The sequence below is a fragment of the Equus przewalskii genome, chromosome 1 (genome assembly GCF_037783145.1).
Source record: "Equus przewalskii isolate Varuska chromosome 1, EquPr2, whole genome shotgun sequence".
In the NCBI taxonomy this organism is placed as follows: domain Eukaryota; kingdom Metazoa; phylum Chordata; class Mammalia; order Perissodactyla; family Equidae; genus Equus; species Equus przewalskii.
Genome location: NC_091831.1, coordinates 125738620 through 125757809, shown reverse-complemented (window position 1 = coordinate 125757809; position 19190 = coordinate 125738620). Strand labels below are relative to the sequence as shown.

Below are 19190 nucleotides of genomic sequence, written 5' to 3'. Positions count from 1 at the left end.
CGTAGCCTTTCAGCCGGCCTGTCTCTGCCGGCACGCCCTCTGTCGAATGGCAAGGCCTCGTGTTCGGCAGGTGATCAGCTGTGGGTATTCAGCTTGGGTCCCTTGTGTCTCTGTTCCCTGGAGTCCTGCCTGGGCCCCTTGGTCCAGAGCAAGGCCCACCTCTCCAAACCATCTCCCTTGTTCTCAGTGGCCGACTTCACAGTCGCCCTCAGCCTTCCCACAGCGCCGGGAGCTGGCGCTCACAGGCCAGTGTTTAATTCTCCCCCTCACGTACGTCAGCTGCGTCTCCCCACTGAGGTGGTGGTGGCTTCAGGGGCAGGGCCTGAGTGGGCCCGTCCCTAGCATGGTGCTGAGCGTGCAGTGCGTGGCCAGTGTGTAGATGGACCACGTGACACTTCAGCTGTGTGGGTTACACCATTCTGGGTGATGCAGGGATGGCTTGAGCCAGAAGGGGAGCACTGGACACATGTGACGTTCGTCCCCACAAGCGCTGTTTTTCTTCTCTTGGCAGGATGCAACCTGAAGATCTTCAACAACCAGGAGTTTGCAGCCCTCCTGGCGCAGTCAGTCAACCAGGGCTTCGAGGCCGTCTACCAGTTGACACGAATGTGCACCATCCGCATGAGCTTCGTCAAAGGCTGGGGAGCAGAATACAGGTCAGGTCTGGGTGCCATGTGTCACGGGTATCCCCCTACAGGTGACTCCGCAGAGCAGGGGCTCCTCAGAGATGAGCTAGGCCAGCCCTCCCCCCCAAGAGCCGAGAGACCAGGGATCAGAGAGGGTCGGCCTGGCAAGCTGGGGGGGCCGTGCCTCACTTGCTCACCCAGCGCTTCATGCTTTCTCCACTGCTGTGGACACGTTTGTTCCATTTTATCCAGCACAGCCCTGGGTGGGGACATTGGCATCCTCCTCTGTGTGTGGATGAGGAACTAAGGCCCAGGGAGAGAAAGTGACTTGCTTGAAGTCACATCGTGAGTGGAAAAGCTGAGCCTAGAGCTGTGCCCTCGTGGCTGCTTCCTCGGGGCTCATTTGGGGCAGGTGTTGGGACAACCCTCTCCAGGGAGTTAAGTCTTTGTCTCCTTGGTCCTGCCCTCCTCTGTGGCTCCATCACTGACTTGGGGGACCCTGAGGATCTAGGCGGCTAACACTGAGAAGCAGGGAAGGGAGGAGATTTGGGGCAGTCATAAAGGAACAGAGTTTACTTGCTCAGAAAAACGATTTTGTTCAGAGTTTCAGGTATTGGTTTAAACACGGCATTGACCAGGTGCCTGCCTGGTCTGCTCTGTCGAATCTCTCAGACCACTCGGGTTGGGCTTAGAGAAGCCAGTCCCTTTTCTTTCCATGCCTGGACGGGAGTTCCCTGAGAGGCAGGGCCACGTGCCCGTCCTGCTGCCCCCCGCCCAGCCCCACTCCCCGCGGAACGCAGAGGTACCACACGTCAGCCGGGGCCAGCGCCTTGCGAGCTGCTCTCCCCATCTCTTCACTTTTCCAGATGTTTGGAATCCGTGTTGTTGTGCAGTCATTCTGCACCCGGGCCAAACCCATTTCAGTGTTGGCTCTGGGCCACCGTTCATGATGAAATCCAGATGAGCATGACTTATGGAAAGTCAGATTCTCATTAGAGGATTTCGCTCCATGAAATCCTCTTCTTCCATTTACCGTATTTGAGCTGCTGTTCCCTGTCTGCTCTGCGGTGCTGGACAACACAGCACCTTGGTCTGTGGGGTCTCTCTGAGATCCGGGGTGAGTGACCAGTTGAGCAATCAGAGGCCAGACGTCAGGAGAACCCGGTTATGACGGCCTGAGGAGATGAGCCCGGGCCGAAAGGCGCAGCCCGAGGGAAGTTCTAGCCCACCTTTTAGCCCGGGCTGGAATCATTTTAGGGGACAAGAGTTGAAAGGTTAGACAATTAATATTTTTTGAGTAGGGAAGGGAAACATTTAAAGATGGACCCCAACAGAAAAGAGCCAGGGGGAGGTCCCTTTGCTTTTCTTACACTCACACTGCAGTCCGGGGGGCCATGCTCTGGGACCCCAGATCGGGTGGGCACCCAAGGCCGAGCGCACAAGCCCATGTCTAGCCCTCCACTTGGGCGAAGTGTCAGCCAAATAAGGAGGGCGGTATCCTCGGGCCAGCGGCCCTCAACCTGGTGCGGCATCGCAGCCCTCCAGCTTCAAGAGCTGGGGAGAGGCCCCTTGGTGGCAGAAGCCTCGGTGGGGGCCCCGTATCACCACGCTGGACAGGCTGCCAGCAGACCCAGTCCTGGGCGGCCCACCACGTCCCCGCCACCTGGCAGCACTGCAGAACAGCCTCACTGGTGGGTGCGGCCCCTTCCCAGAACAGTCTTGCCCTCCTCCTGCCTCTCGGGCCAAGGAGAGTAAGGTTTCATCCTTTCTGTCTGTGAGGTGGCCGAAAGCGGGGCCCCGGGCCTAGGTCTCTCACCTCCAGCTGGCACCGGCGCCTCCGGCCTCAGCAGATAGCCCTGGGAGCTTGCCTGCGAGCTGCGTCATCAACCAGCCTGAAGTTAGACAAAGTGCTTTGGGGAAAAGAAACGTGTGGTGTGCCTTGGTTTTTTCCAGTAATTGTTCCATGGCTCGCTCTGCTTGTAAGATTTTCCAAAATAAGGCCATAGATGGGAATTATATTAGCCATTGGGAACCGACGGCATGTGGACTCTGTCGGCGCTTTGTAAAAAACACCCCTCGATCAGACAGACACGCGTCATCGCGGGCTGCTGGGGCCGGCCCGGGGCTGGAGGGGGGAGCTGTAGGTGCCGCTCGGGACGGACAGGATCCAGGGAGACCTTTGCTCAGGCCGGAGGGTCTCCGTCGGGGGGCTGATCACGGCAACCGGTGGGCCTCTGGGCTACCTGGAATTTGCATTACATGTTTAATTCTTTGAGGGCCACCTCCTTCCCCGCGGGAGAACCTGCCTTACTCAAAGCTCTTCCTGATTGGAGGAGTTCAGCCTGGCACCTCCTCTGGGGCCGGATCTAGCAAGGCAGGAGACCGCTCTTTGGCTCTGAGAAGACAACTGTCACCAAAGCAGGAAAAGGTGTTCTTACTTGTCTATGTGTTCTTCTGGACATTTTTTAAGTCCCCCACCCACCTATTTTCCTGTGTCTTGCAGGAGACAGACAGTGACCAGCACCCCCTGCTGGATCGAGCTGCACCTGAATGGGCCTTTGCAGTGGCTTGACAAGGTCCTCACCCAGATGGGCTCCCCAAGTATCCGCTGTTCCAGCGTGTCTTAGAGACATTGGGTGTGAAGGGGGAGGGTGGGGGAGGGCGGGTTGGGGAAAATGGCCAAGTAGGAGGTGGAGAAAATCAGAACGCAACTCACTGTCATCAAGGAAGAAGAAATTTTTCTCCCTCAACCAAAGCGGCACCAACCTGTTTTCCAAAATACAGAAGCAAACTCAGAGATGGAGTTTATGAACAGCTATGTCTGCTGAACACCTTGGCCCTTTGGCCCCAGTTGGAAGGGCAAGAAATGGCTTCTGCTCTGGTGTCTGGAGCAAACAGGTAGTATTTCGCCATCTGTCCCCTCCCCCCAGCCCTCTTCTTTTTTAATGACAGCAACTGGGATGTCACTGTCCAGCAGGAGATGGCGCTCTGTTCAGGAGCGGAGTGTGAATTCACCTGGAGTGTTTTAGGCGGGTAACAGCCTCTAGGGGTTTGAGCAAACCTCATGCCCAGCACTCTGGCGCTTTTGAGAACAGCCTCTTCAACCGAACATTCCCGAGCCCCGGCCGTCCCACACACCCGCACCCTGCACCCCGGAGCCGGACTGACGTGGTGGGGTAGGGAGGGGGCTCGTCTCTCTCCTCCCTTCTCAGAGTATCCTGACTGGTGTGAGTGGTGTGTTCAGAATGTGCACACGGGGACAGTGGGGAAAAGCTGGTGAGCGACACCCCTTTAAAAACACTCTTAAGTTTGTCCTTTCTCACTTTGAACAGTTGGAAGCATCTGCTGAGGCTCAGTGTGTATACAGTGTAGTTTATATTATCACGTTAATCTCAGAGAGATTTGAATGACGTGAAATAGTCACATGAAGCAGGAGGCAGCTGCCACGTGAGGGTGTTTGGGCTAGGGCGGCACCGCATCGCAGGGTCTCCAGGTGTCTGCGAGACCTCACCCTGTTTCTCATGCATTCGGCTATATTGGTTTACGTAGTCAGTTGCATTAATTAAATGGACTTTATCACATGCTCTTTTAAATGTTTGTTTTATATTAAAAACAAAAAAATCCTGGCTTGGCGCATTGACTGGGAAACCAGAGTGGGACCCAGCAACTGCCCTCCCGAGGTGAAGCTTTTCCAGGTTTTGTTGAGAAGACACCTGCCAGCACTCTTGGAAGCTGAAATTATGAAGCAAATTCACCAGAAGGGAAAAATCTCAGGCCAACATAGGCAAAGGAAAAGGGCTATTGAAAATTTTTTACACCTTTGAAAATTGCAGGCTTGGTGCAGAGAGCCCTGTCATCTTCCCCCTGGGATCCGAAATTATCTGGCTCACAGTAGAGGATATTCAGCAACAACTATAGCGGGCCTGTCGTGTAATAAGTACTGTTCCCAGTGGCAGTTAGTGAGATAACTCTTATAAATTATTTCAACTGGAAAAAAAAATCAGAGCCCTCGCCTTTGGCCTTTTGCAGAATACAGCAGACAGAATTGCCACTTGCAATTGGTACTTTATTCTTTGCTGCTGTTTTTTGTGTGAAATGACTTATTCCATATTTTGTCATGGATTTCTGCCAGGAAAAAGAAAGGGATTTCCTATGGAAGTCCTGTCTTATTCCAGGTGATGAAAGTGGATACTTTGGGCAGGTATAAACCTCAAATGTGATGACATTTCTGATGCTATATGGAGATGTTGGGGGCGTCCTGGTGCCTCACTGGCAGGATCCTACACTGCTGAAGCTCTAGCCTGGAGGTGTCTAGGTAGGAGAGCTGCTTGCCAAGCCTCCTGAGGACACAGGAGGACGGGAAGAGCACCTTGACCGCCCTGTGCTAGTCTTCTTGCAGGACTGCTGACACAGAACCCAGAGACAACGCAGAACCCCTCACTCCGCCTGAGATGGTGAAATACTGCAAGGCTGAAGCTTTTGCCTGGGATGAAATGATCTGTGGATTGCTGCTCACAGGCACAGGAGGCTGCCTGAACCTCCTGGGTGTGCATTCCTGCTCCCCGTCAGGTCTCAGTCGTGGTATGAATTGTTCCCTTTCGGCCTCTGCTGGAGCAGTCATGGTGCCCCTCCTAAAAGCATTGGGCAGTGGTCTCAGAGGGCCTGCATTCTCCACCTGCTACATGCTCCCCAAGGTGGGCTTCCTGTGGCACACAGCCGTCTTCCAGGTACTTGGGAACTGGCTTCAGGTACAGCCCCATTTTGGTGATCCAGCGGTCACGTCCTGCTATGTTCGGATGGTGTCTTAGAACCCTCAGTGCTCAGAGCGGAAGGCTACTTCTAGGAAGTGGGAAGTTTGAATTTTGTGTTTTTTCCAAAAGCTACTTACTTGGCCCTTTTTCTTTATAGACTAGACTGCTGGAGGAGGATGGATGAGGAAAATGTAGGTAGGCCCACCTTTGGCACCACTGAAAATAAATTCGGTCACACCTAAAGGTTCAGACCTGGTGCCACTCCCATCAGAGAGGCAGTGCGGGCGCCTTGGGGCATGAGTGATATCAGTGTCCTTTCTTTAAGTCACAAAACTAGTTTTAAAATCCTGTTGTATGAAAGGCATTTATACATTAAAGCTTTTTAAAGGACACTTGAAAGGGGCATAAGGAAACAAGGGCGGCTCTAGAGGGGTGACAGTAGGCGCTGGAGAGCAGTTTTAAGTGTAGTTGTCCAGCTACACTCCGTGCGCTGTTCCCCCGGCCCAGGCTCCCCGCCAGGCCCCTTCGCCTTGTGGCTTGTGCTGACACTGACCCAAGAGCAGCTAGCACGGGCCAGGTCCCGGCCCCAGTGCCGCCCCGGGAGCCAACCTCGATTCCCTTCCTCTCCCCTCCCCCTCCCTAACTCTATTTAGTAACTTAGATCCTTCCAGCCCTAACCTAGGTAGCTGCCCCAGCGGGTTCGGGTTACAGGCCTGAGCTGGAACGTCATCTCAGTTGGCCACCTTCCTGGCAGGCTGTAGGTCTGACATTTTGAGACAAGCCGAGAGTCAGGAGCGGGGACTTTGACTCTTATCTGGGAAGAATACACATGAGGGCAAGGCTGCTGGCAGACTTCTCCATTGTCCTTATGTTGTCGGGGTTGTATTTTTTTATTGACCGTGGTGATTATTTTTTTAAATCCTTGTTAATGTATTGGAATGAGCTGTAGCACATATCTCGTGCTTAGTTTGTTTTTCTCCATCTCCCCTTGGCTTCCTAGAGTTTGGACATATTCCAGGGCTAAATGCTTTTACTCAAACCACAGAAAAAGGTTTTCTTTAAGTAACGTGTGCCTGTCGTGCATGTGTGCGCGTAGTCTGGGGAGAAGGCGGGGATCTGATTTCATTCTGAGCCTCGAGCTGCCCTTTTGGAGGCTCCATGATGGTTTCTGCTGGGCCGGAGCTCACGTTAGACCCCTCTCGTACTCCTTAAAAGGAAAGCGAGGGAAAGGAATCTGCATGCTTTTCGTGGGACTGTTAACCACGGGGGTTACCAGGAGCGAGAGAGGGCACGAGTTTAGTTCCGGACCCTGTGTCTTACTGTGTGACTTTAAGTGGCAGAGTTGCGAGTTTTCCCCAAATCTAGGGAAAAAACCTCAACACAGCTATGTTGTACCATTTTTCTTTGTGTGGTATAAGTGTTCCCTTCTAGAACGCCTTCAAGTAACAGTCTTTTAAGGAGTATCAACTACTCCTCAAGTGGGTGGGAAAGCAGAACAATGTACACAAAGGGACATGGATCGAAAAAGGCGAGGCGTCTCTGGTTTGGAAGGAGTGAGTGGGGAATGACTTGCTATACAGGCAACTTTTCAGAAACACAGCTATCAGATTAAAAAACTCGGCTATCGTGTAAACTGGATCGAGATGTTCTCTCAGTGATTCTGTAATTGATTTTTTTTTATGCTGAAGTAATGTACACTCTAGCATTCTGGTGTTTTTATATTTATGTAATAATTTCTTAAAACCATTCAAGACATAACTATTTAATTTTTTGAAGAAAGTTGGAAAGGTCTCCTCCCACGGACAGTGGCTGGGAAGAGAATGCTGGTTGAGGGTACAGTGGCTTTTTGGCTCAGCATCCAGAAACCAACCCAGGCTGGCCAAACTCACAGTGGCGTGTAAAAACAGGCAGCTGTGAGTCAGAGAGACGCCCTTCCACGGGGTCCTCTGAACCAGGCAGCGCTCCCTTCCTGAGGGTGAGGACCTTGCATGGACGGATGGAGCTGCCTCCCCTCGCCCTCACTGCTGCTCTCGCAGCCCGGCCATCCTGTTCGGGAAGCGTGTTTTGGTGTGTGTTCCAGGGGGGGTCTGGAACGTGGAGGATGTTGGTTCCCTTCACTTCTCAGCCAGCCTGACCTTTTAATACCTTTGTAAAAAGCATGTATGTATTTATAGTGTTTTAGATTTTTCTAACTTTTGTATCTTAAGAGCAGAGCACCCGTTTAAGCATTGTACCCCTATTGTTAAAGATTTGTGTCCCCTCTCTCCTTCTCTTCCCCCTGTAAGTGCCCTTCTAATAAACTTATCATTGAAAAGCTCCTGTGCCAGGAGCTCAGTCTGATTATTGCTGCCATGTCTGAGTGGGGAGAAGGTTAAAAGGGAGCCCCGCGGGGTCCCAGGGCCTTTGGAATTTGGGCACCAGAGGAAACTCTCTCTGAGCCCAAGCGCACTTGGACGAAGGATGCCACGGCCTCCTCTGAGACCTGCCCCCCCTCCCTCATTCGCTCACCAGGGGCAGCGCGCACTGGAAGCCAGTCCTTCAGTGAAAGCAGGAGCCCCTGGGTCAGCTGAGCAAAGGTCAGCAGTCTGGCAGTGGCTGCATCTCGCTTGCTCACTCCCCACACCTAAGCTCCACATGAGTCCCTTCGATACCGTCTGTGCCTGGTCATTGTGCATTCACTTCCCCTGTACTTGAAGGCCCTGGACCTTCAGGATGCCACCAGACCCATCATCCCACAGGCACAGGGGCAGCTTGAAATTCATAAATAAGTAGGTTTCCACACTTTCCAGCTCAGATGACTTTGTTAGCTCCTGTGAAAACTCATTTTAAATTCAAAACTCCCAAGGCGAAGGACTTCAACATTGTTTCCTTGGCTAAATCTTACACCAATGTGGATTGAGAAACGGGATGATTAGAATGAATAAACAGAATTAGGGGAAGGAGGAGGGCAGAATGGGGCTGGAACAGTCTGTTAGCTGGGCTGCTCTATAGCAGTCTTCCTTCCAAGGACCTCCCTGGAGTCCAGACACCTCCCGGACGGGCACGGGAGGGAGGCAGGTGTCACGGGCACGGCACCTGTGGGCCTCCGGGAACTGTGTCCAGTTCCTACCTTGGTGATTCTTCTTAGCTATTTTTACCCTCCTGCCCCCCAAGCAACTTTCCCCAAGGTTTTATCTTGTCTGTATTTCTCAGCACAAGACTCAGATCTGCACCTCTAAGCCAACCTATTCCTTGAGCTCCACGACTTTAAATTCCAGCTGCTTGTTAAACGTGATCTAAGACATAACACCCCCAGACCGAATCATCTTCCACCTCACTTGAGCAGGCTCCCTTCTCCGACTCCCAGTGTTTATCTGTAGCCTCTCCCCCATTCTCCGACTCCTGAGCAGCTTGCTGCATTCTTTTCCTTGCTCTCCATCACCTCTGCTGCAGCTGCCCTGGTGGATCAAACCTCCCCTTTGCCAAGGCCCTGCTTCCTGAACATGCCGGTTCTCCCTGGCCCTCTCACGCAAGCTGCTCCTGCTGCCTGCTCCTTCTGGGTGGTGATCCTAGACCACCACACGTACTCTTGACATTCCTCCCTGAATGAGCTCATCTACCCGCAGGATTTCAAACCACATAAATGCTAATGACTCCCAAAACAGTATTTACAGCCCAGATACCAATCGCAAGCTTTAGACAAGTATCCGGCAGCCTGCTGGCTACTGTACGGGGATGTGCCACAGGTACCTCAAACTCACAATTTAAAAAACAGGATTTATGGGGTGGCCTGGTAGCACAGTGGTTGAGTTCAGCAAGCTCCACTTCAGCAGCCTGGGTTCCTGGGTTCGGATCCCAGGTATGGCCCTACACCACTCAAGCCATGCTGTGGTGGCGTCCCACATACAAAATAGAGGAAGATGGGCACAGATGTTAGCTCAGGGCCAGTCTTCCTATCAAAAAGAAAAAAATTCACCATTGCCTTTATTAAATCTTCCTCTCCTCTGGCCTTCAGCCCCATTTTTGCCTCAACAATGTACACACCCTACAGCTACAGAAGTCACAGTTGTCCACCACTCCCTCACCTCTGTCCCATCTGTCCGTTGTCTCCACTCTCGCTGCCCTGCAATTCAGGTCCTTGGGCACCTGGACAGCTGCACCAGCTTCCTAACCACTGTCCTAGCCTCTGGCCTGCTCTCCCATAAATGCATCATCCACACTGCCTCCACGAGCTGCCTGACCTCAGGTGGTCCCCCAGTCCACAGCACAAATTCTAAGGTCCTTAACGTGGACCACTTGACCGTTACCATCTGGCCCTTGTCTAGCTCTCTGCAACCCAGCAACGTATGGGGAGTTCCTCACATCTCATAGTTGTCTCCATGACTACTCTGCTTGAATGTCGACTCCTCCCTCCCCAGTCTGCACCTGCTGCCCTGGCCTTTCTGCCACACACTGCCAGTTCACCTGGCTGACTTTCACTAATGCTTTGAGGCTCGGTTCTGGCATCTCCTCCAGAAGCCTTCTGTGAATCCCTCTATCGCCACAGTCTCCTCAACTGTGTGATAACTGTGTCTCTCTCCTCTAGGCTGAGTTCCTTGAAAGCAGGATTTACGTCTTCTTAACGGGCCCAGCTGCTTTTGGCCATCACATACTTTTGCTGAATAAATCAATCAATTACTGCCCATATCTAGTAGATTCTACCTTACAATCTTTTGCATCAATTTCCACTGTGCCATCCAATAGTAAGTCCTTATATATGAAGGAATGCCAACAAAATATAGTTCCCGATTACCCTTTATCACAGCCTTTCCAGTATCCTAATTTGTCTCCCTCTAGTCCAGAGACGGCAAATACAGGGGAGAATCACCATCATTCTCTATTTCTCTATCCAGGGTGAAAACCACTCATCATAGTGCTGGGTCCACTCTTAGCCTCAAAATCCCTCTCAACACAGCTGGCCAGGCAGTGTTAATCAGCTGGCCTTGTCTAATACTACTGCTAGATTTCCCTGGAATGTAATTATGGTTAGATGTCTTTTCTGCTCTAAACCCCTTAGCTCCTCGATTACCCCCAGAGTAGGTACAGGCTCCACAAAGTGGTACTTCAGGGTTGTCTCCACCATCACTCCATCCTTATCTACCACCATTTCTCTAACTGGACTACTAGGTTTTCCCAACATAACCCCTTGTTTATCTCCATACCTTTGATCACTAAGAATCGTGCTGCCTCCACCCGTCTGTCTGCCCAAGCTCTCATCCTTATAGCTCAATTCAAGCCTCACTTCCTCTAAGTCAATGGTTAGTCCCAGGTCAGCAGCATCAGTTGTTGCCTGGGACATTAGAAACGCACGTTCACAGGCCCCACCTCCTGAACCAGAAACCCTGGCGTGGGGCCCTCCAGGCGATTCTGATGTGGGCTCAAGTTAGAGAACCGGTGCTCCAAGATGTACTTTATGCTCTTCCCACCCTACTCTGCTCAATCCCTTGGCAATTAAGGCTGGGCATGGCACGCTTCACATCCTGCCCGGCACCCTACCTTTTGTGGCCTTGTCTTGCTCGCCCCCTACACCCACCTGAGTTGGACAATGAGCTCCTAAGGAAGAGAACCTGCATCTTACCCAAGTCTGCAGCCTCTGCCATACCTGGCGCAGTCTGGCATCAGAAGGTTCCCCACCAGTGTTGGCTGGATCCTGAGTCCCTGTTTCAGCTCTCACCAGGGTGAAGGAACAGGTTACAGTTGCTTTGTCTCAACTTTAACTTTGAGGCCTCCTAACACCATTAACGACTTCCTGAGAATTTCCTGGAGCAGCAGTATTGATAGAGAACGTGTCCTTGGGCTTCAAATGAAGAGAATCTTCTCTCTCCTCAGTTACGTGGCTGTTTCCATAAAGTTCCCAGCCCAGGCCTCACTGAGCCCACATTTTTGTGGCACTGAAGCCACTGGTTGATAAGGGAAAGGGGAGAGGCATTGACTGGTCACATCCTTCACAGAAGAGAACCAGGGAGGTTGGTTTTGTGACCTTGTCGTGCCTCCCAGATTTGTAGTTGTGCGGAGGCAGCATTTGAGTCTATCAACAGATACACACAGATATGAAAGTGTTTCAGAGGAAAAAAATTGTTTATTCCCATAGGTTTTGAATCAATACTTTTCCAATAAGAAACAAAGTAGACCATAAACCAATAAGAGCTGGAATGGGGTCAGTAGTGCTCCAACAAAAGACCCATGCTGGTCCTATGACCTCTTCTTAATTCTTCCTTCTGCAAACCAGAGAAACACCTCAGAAGCGAGCAAGACACTTCCTATACTAGAGGAACGGTAACGTATACACTTACCTCTGAATAAAGATATCTGCGCCAAGAGCAAGACTTCTGATGTCACCAACAGGCGCAGGTAGTGCCCCAAATAGGAAACTTAGTTCTAAGACCCTTTCTGCAAGAGCTTACATGCCACAGGGGCAAGGATGGATTACTACACTAAACCCCAAGTGGAATTCAAATCAAAACTGGAGCTTTGCCCTGCACAGTCAGCGTGCTACTTCTATGAGACATACAAATTATGGGCAAGTTAATAGGGTGTTGTTTTCCAACGATACTGTACTAAGGTGGTACACTTGACCAGATTTTTTTCCATTTTCTGCACCTATGGTCCTCTAATAAGATTTGGTATTTAATGACAGAATGCTATAGCTAAAATGTCTATTTTCAAATGGGGGAGATGAAGGGCAACTCTGACTCGTTACAGCATTCTCTGGAAGTCTCCATCAATCAGAAGGTTCAATGAATCAGAACCTCTGACCAGTAGACACATGTTTGCTAAATTTAGCCTTGCATCAGCAGACACTCAAGCTCAGAATAGTTCACGGAGCTCTCATCTTACCCTTAGACAGTGATTCTTCTAAGACTGTTTTCCACGGCAGGCCAAGGCAGGGCAAGGGGCACTCCATGTGCTCCTTCGATGGCCATTGTTAAGAGACTGGCCACGGTTAAGGGAATCTGACATGCTATGGCAAAAATGTTCATCCCCACCTCTCCACAGTAGGAACATGAAGTCAGCCATAGATCACATTTCACGTGTTGTAAGTAGTTTGCAGTAATGGCCTGACATGCTCTATGGTCCTTGAACCACATCCCATATTACTCAGCCATCTAAGTCTAGCTTCCCTGAATCTCCAGCTTCTCTGAATTAGACGTGGCCAAGTTCTATAAATAGAGAGCAAGCAAACTGGTTCTGTCAATCTTCTCATACTCTGGCAGGATAACATATTTTAAAATTATAAAAATATCTATGTCTTCATCACTCTAAAATTATTACATAACACATGATTTTCTCAGGGGGGAAAAAAGTTTATTCTTGTCTCTCCCTACCTTCCACCACTCATGGACCTTCAAACTTTGTGATCATAGTCATCATACTATCAAATATGAATCCAAACCAAAATTAAGAGCCTACTATGTGCCAGACACTGTGATACACAGAGAAATGCTGAAGGAAAAAAAGAGTTGTCTCATTTTAAATCCAGATGGACAGTCCATAATGACTGGTCACTTTAGACAGATGGCAACTTTTATTGCACTATTAGCTCATGATCACTCCTCTTAACATGGGCCTTTAGTAGATACCACTGGATACTTTTATCCCACAAGTCCCCTAGAAGGGGCCAATATCCTCAGAGCGGAGATCTTGAAAACATGAGCTGATGTTATACATACGCATGGTGGGTTCCAAAACAGTGAGTTTGACAAACTCTCCGATTATTCACTCTTTATGCCTAATCCAAAGGCCTCCCCCACACACATCCCCTACTGAAAAACAAGAAAATCATAATACACATGAGCGGACTTTATAAATAAATCACATTTTAATCATCTGGCTTTGTTTAATTCACAAAATCAAGTCCACAGCTTTTCCTAGTCTGTTTTCCCTAACCATGTGACTTAACGTATTTTCTGAAGCCTTTCATGTTTTAAGAAAAACATGTTCCACCTTTCATTTTGCAACCCCAGAGCCAAGTGCCCTTCATTCCTAATCAACAGCTAATGCAGGCACCTCAGAGAGACACTGATGGAACGGTGGTGAGCTATAGTTTCAAAAACTTTCAGAATAGTAAAAAAAAAAAAAAAAAAAAAAGGAAGGGAAAAAAGTCGCTGAGCAAGACAGGCTCCAACATTCCTCGGAACGGCTCTTCCTGAATGGCCCAGTCCCTGGAAACTCCCTCCCCGCGGTCGCTCTGGCTGGGACCCGGAGCATTCCATTCCTTCCACCACCTGTTTCAGGGTCTGCAGTGCTTAGAAGACAGTGCACAGAGGGGTCTGGAACTTGCTTCTGCTACTGGCGTAAGGGGCTCCTAGCCCACACTAGGCCAGAAGCAGTTCTTGGCGCCTGTGCCGGCACCATCCCGCCCTGTGCCCGTTTCAAGCCACGGCAGTGACTACACAGCGAAGGTTAATGACATGCATTACAAAGTGTCTACAAAAACAGAAACAGGAGTTTTATTTGCTGGATTTCCCAGTCTTCCTTTGGAAACTTTCCCTTTGGTGGCGTTTCCCAGTTCCCCTGGGGCGGACCCGCTCAGCCCCGGAAGTCACACAAGGCGCTCAGGGATTCACCGCCTGACGTGTCACATCCTCTCCCACCTCGCCCGCTCCTTACTGTTACTATTTGGGCAGCGATCTCTGGTTTTCAGAGAGAGACGGGGAACCTGGCCTTGTTCTGAGGGTATCAAGGATGACAACACAGCTCTGATCTCTGGAGTAGCAGGGGCGAACTCTAAGGAAGACGAGTTTCTTCACAGTAACACTAATGCAGAAATCTCAGCACTGCTTCCAGGGCCCGTACAGGGAATTCCTCAAGTTTCTCCCTCTCTCTTACACACACACACACACACACACACACACTCTCTCTCTCTCTCTCTCTGACTTGGGAGGGGGGCTGTTTTATCCCTACCAGAGCATGGAAGTTTTACCTCATTTATCATAGTCTAGAAATTCACACTGGTTTCTCAATCCTTCTGAGCATGAGCTCAGATGCTGTATTTCAACTGAAATGCCCAGAAGCATTTTTTTAGCTAGACTAAGGTGAGGGCCACTGACTCTGGCCCCACCTAATCCACAGCACAGATCAAATCTGCAGCTGCAGCACAGCCAGGAGAGGGGGCGCCAGCTCCTGACGCACTGTAACCCGGTGGGAACGCAGGGGATGCTCCTTAAAAGGTCGACCAGGAAGGGCCTGGTGCTGTTCTTCTTCTTTAACTTGGGCAAGTCACACAGACCTCTGAGCCTCATTTCACTTCTGCTCCCAGAACAAAAAAGTCCATTTGAAAAATTCTTACTCCTTATTGTCATTATACTCCTCAATCCTTTATAATATACTGAGGAAGAAAAGAATTCTCCTTAACCCCCTACTGAAAACTAGAATTAAGGGGACCCTGTGAACAAGTCAGGTGGCCAACATGATGATGGGAAGTCCAGCAGGACACAAGCGGGTTGAGCAGGGAAGCATCTCAGGTGGAGAGAGTTAGCATCTTGTCAATCAAACCCTAGTGTGAATAATTCAGTGTTCTTCATCAGATGAGAGGCCTTCAATTTCATCTCTGTCTCCCCCAATGGCCATCCAGAATGCTTTAGCCACCTGGGGAGAGAAGCATGCAACAGATTTTAGGCCACAGCTAAATTTCAGCTCGCTTTATGCATCATACTTTGAACTGATTAAGACCTAAAATTCTACACCTTGCCCTCCAGCCTTGGGGCAACATATATCAAAACCCTTGAATCCCCGACCCAGGACTGCCACTTCTAGAAATTTATACTAAGGATATAATCAGAGTTGTACACAAAGGAGATGTGTAAGGCTATATACAACTTCACTATTTATAGAAGCAAAAACTGCACATGACCTAAATGTCCAAAAGGAGCTAGAGAAATAAATTATGACATGTCCACACAATGGAATACCATAAACCATATACATTTCCTGCCAAGAACATGTGTTGCGTTGGTAATAACAAAACAAAACAAAATAACAAAGAGTTTCCTAGCCCAATAGTTAGGAAGGTAAACATCCTGAGTCTGAATGAAAGTTCTATGTCACTCAACACACATTTGAAAAATCCGGGTTTGACTGCAGCAACTATATTACTATTGTATAAATGTTCAATTAGTTATAATATCCACTGAAACGTTCACACGAAGAGCTTCAGAAGTAAACAAGAGTGACACATCATTCTAACAGCACTGGACCTTTCGTACGTCCTCAATAAATACCTGACGGATTATCTCACCTTTTCTGCATGCAACTTTCTTTGCTCATGAGGAAGCGTCGCAGCCTTGTCTAGGAGGAAAATACATCTTAAGAAATTCATCTAAGAGCACAGGAGAATTGGGAGGGTATGGGTGTTCTAGCACTAGAAGATGGGAGATGGGTCTCAAAGACACATGCTCATGGTGCAGGCATTACAGCTGTTAGGAAGTTTAAGCTCCAAATTCTCCAGATGGGAATCATGTGAGTAAATTGGTAGGAATCTTACTGATTCCATGTTAATGAGACACGCTGAAAGAAACAGAGAGCGGTAAGAGAAGGGAAGGTAAGAGGAAAGAGAAGGGAGGGAGAGGAGAATTTCCCCCAGGGAATTTTTACCAACAGAGGATGGCACAGTCCCCCAGGAGCTAAGTTTCTCAAGACAGCTGAGAGCAGAGCATGGAATCCAATCAGCATTACAAAACAAAACCCTACCGTACAGAACAGAGGAGCGTCGATACGGAGCATGTTAGACACAATCGATCTGATTACCTTTCATTTCCTTTAACTTTGAAAATAGCCTTTCAAAATTCTCCAAATCTCCTCCACCGGTAGTAAGACTGGCTAATTCTTGAATATCCAGATCTAACATGGGATCTGAAATAAGGATTCATCACATTATTTATCACATTTATTTATCATTATTTATATATGTGCTAAATATACAGAATCCTAAGGCAAACAATCCTAGCTTTGATGAAAGTCACCGCTGAATGAGCATGCAATGTGGACCAGCTTTACAGCTCATGGCGCTTCCCCCTGCTTGGCTGCTGGGGGGTCCTCAAAAAGGAACAGTAACTTATTTTATCCTCACAACACTGAATGAGGCAAGGAATACAGTTTCCATTTTAGAGATGAGAAAACTAGAGGTCTGAGTTGAAGTGACTTGCTCATGGTCACAGCTAGTAAGTGTGACCTTGGATTCAGACTTAGGTGTTTCCAACTCTAAAGGCCACACTCTGCACCAACGTACACTGATTCAACAATAAATGCCTGAAATTTACACCATAGTCACTGTACGGCAAATATCATCACATCTCTGACAACTCCCATAGGGCAATTTACACATGGAGCAACCTGGGTTAAAAATGAGCTCAGCTAAAATTACAGCTAGTCAGAGGTAGAGCTCAATTAAATTCCGACTTTCTTACTACAGATCCTTTACTGTCTCTACCTCAGTATGCTGCCTCTTTATCAATACTTGCTTTTAATCAGAAATTGTAGGGGCCGGCCCCATGGCCGAGTGGTTAAGTTTGCATGCTCCGCTTCAGCGGCCCAGGGTTTTACCAGTTTGGATCCTGGGCGCGGACATGGCACGGCTCATAGGCCATGCTGAGGTGGCATCCCACACAGCACAACCAGAGGCACTCACAGCTAGAACATACAATTATGTACTGGGGGGCTTTGGGGAGAAGAAGAAGAAGAGGAAAAAAAAAAGATTGGCAACAGATGTTAGCTCCGGTGCCAATCTTTAAAATAAAAAAAATAAAGAAATTGTACTCATTCTCCACTCCAGGCTGACCACCTCTAGGATGTCTTCCCTGACCGTCACAGCTCACAGGTCTCCTTCCTCAGAATTCGTCCCACACTTCGTGTTTATGGAACCATCTTGGCACTGTCATATGCTACTTTGTTCTCTGACATCTCCCACCATTATGATAAGAAATAAGACTACAGTAAGAGAGAGAGTTCACTTTGCGCCTGACCACTGAGTGCTTTAACCTATATGATCCCATTTCATCTTTGCACAAGTGTTGTGAGGAAAGATTTTTTACCCCTATTTTTACAGAAGGGGAAATCAAGGCCCACGGAGGCTAAATAACTTACTCAAGGTTGTCTCACAAGTGGTAGAGCCACGATTTGACCTAGCTGTCCAGGACTCCACGCCCAAAAATCTCAACCATGACCTTACAAGGCCTGTCTCTACCTTTTTACATGGTAAGCTCCTTGAAGACAAGAATCATAATTCTTTGCATCTACAACAATGCCATACAGATAATTGGTGTTAAAAATGCATTTTGGTTAATAAATTTGCTTTAGTTCAATGAGCATGTCATGCTGGCAGTTGGTATACAGGATAGAGAGAGAAATTTGTGATTTCTCTGTGCCATACGTGGTAATTGAACTGTGGACATGGACAGGGTCACTTCCTGCTTATACACAGATTTGGAAAAGGAGCTTAAATGGAGCCCTGAGGAACGGAAATATTTAAAGGCTGGTAAAGAAAGGGAACCTACCAAAGAAAGAGAAGGAATAACCAGAGAAGTGGGAAGAAAACCACATGTGTTGGCTGAGTCAAGAGAAAATGTTTCAAAAAGGGATTGATCCATAATATTGAAGGCTGCCAAGAGGTCAAGATGAGGACTGGAAAATATCTATCAGATTTGGTGGCATCGAGGTCACTCGTGAGCTGTTTAGTGGCAAATGGGGCAAAAGGTAGATGAGAGTGAGTCGAGGAGTGAATGGGAGGTGAGGAATGGAAATAAGCTCAGTAAAGAGAGGAGGGAAATGTGAGCTTGAGGAAGTGTTTTACTTTTTGGTTTGGTTTTGTCTTTTTTTTTTTAATTCTGAAATAATTTTAGTCTTACAAAAAAGTTGCAGAAATAGTATAGAGAGTTCCCATATGCCCTTCACCCACCTTCCCCTGAGGTTAACATCTTATATAACCAAAGTACAATTACAAATGTCAAGAAGTTAATAATGGTACAGAGCTATTAACTAGACTACAGACTTCCTCCAAACGTCATCAGTTTCTCCACTAATATCTTGTTCCAGGATCGTACACAGAATTTAGCTGTCAAATCTCCTTAGTCTTCTCCAATTTGCGACAGTTCCTTAGTCTTTCCTCGTCTTTCATGACTTTGACACGTTTGAAGAGTACTGGTCAGTTATTTTGTACAATGTCCCTCAATTTGGATTGCCTGACATTTTCTTCTTTGACTGAAGTCATGCCTCTTTGGCAAGAATACCACAGAAGAGACGCATCCTTTCAGCATATCACATCAGGGCGGAGGCGACGTCAACATGTCTTATGAATGGTGATGTTAACCATTTAGTTGGCTTCTCCAGTGTAAAGTTACTATTTCCCCCTTTGTAATAAATACATATCTCGGGAAAGAAACTTTTAGACCATGCAAATGTCATGTTTCTTCTCAAACTTTCATCTACTAATTGTAACATCCATCAGTGGATCTTGCCTACAATGACTATTACTGTGGTGTGTGGCTAAGGAAGATTCTATTTCCCTCATTCCTTCTACATTTATTAATTGGAATTCTTCTGTAAGGAAGAATAGCCCTTTCTTTCCCAGTTATTTACTCAATTATTTACTTACATTAGTATGGATCTGTGGATATTTATTTTACTCCATGGGTTATAGACTGATATGATATTAATTTATTTTGCTGGTCAAATTGCTCCAGCTTTAGCCACTGCAAGCTCTTTCAGGTTGGTTCCAGTGCCCTTTCCACATGTCCCCATTCTTTTTTGAGCGCTTCGTTACTTTCTGGCACCATGAGATGCTCCCTGTTCATCCTGCATT

General features: G+C 48.3%; 2 protein-coding genes across 6 annotated transcripts in view; one reads left to right on the top strand and one right to left on the bottom strand.

The window, feature by feature from the left end:
• Positions 1-7717, top strand: part of SMAD3 (SMAD family member 3) — a 117031-nt gene extending 109314 nt beyond the window's left edge. For all 3 annotated transcript variants that reach the window (XM_008518113.2, XM_070622933.1, XM_070622942.1), the window contains exons 8-9: positions 512-656; positions 3130-7717. In XM_008518113.2, coding sequence (XP_008516335.2) covers positions 512-656; positions 3130-3253 — 269 coding nt within the window. In that variant the 3' untranslated portion in view covers positions 3254-7717. The remainder of the gene's footprint in view (positions 1-511; positions 657-3129) is intronic.
• A 5475-nt stretch (positions 7718-13192) lies between these two features.
• AAGAB (alpha and gamma adaptin binding protein) overlaps positions 13193-19190 on the bottom strand; it is a 47840-nt gene continuing 41842 nt past the window's right edge. For all 3 annotated transcript variants that reach the window (XM_008518114.2, XM_070622972.1, XM_070622962.1), the window contains 3 exons: positions 16142-16246; positions 15633-15682; positions 13193-14983 (listed from right to left, as the gene is read on the bottom strand). In XM_008518114.2, the coding sequence (XP_008516336.1) occupies positions 14906-14983; positions 15633-15682; positions 16142-16246 (233 nt within the window). In that variant the 3' untranslated portion in view covers positions 13193-14905. The remainder of the gene's footprint in view (positions 14984-15632; positions 15683-16141; positions 16247-19190) is intronic.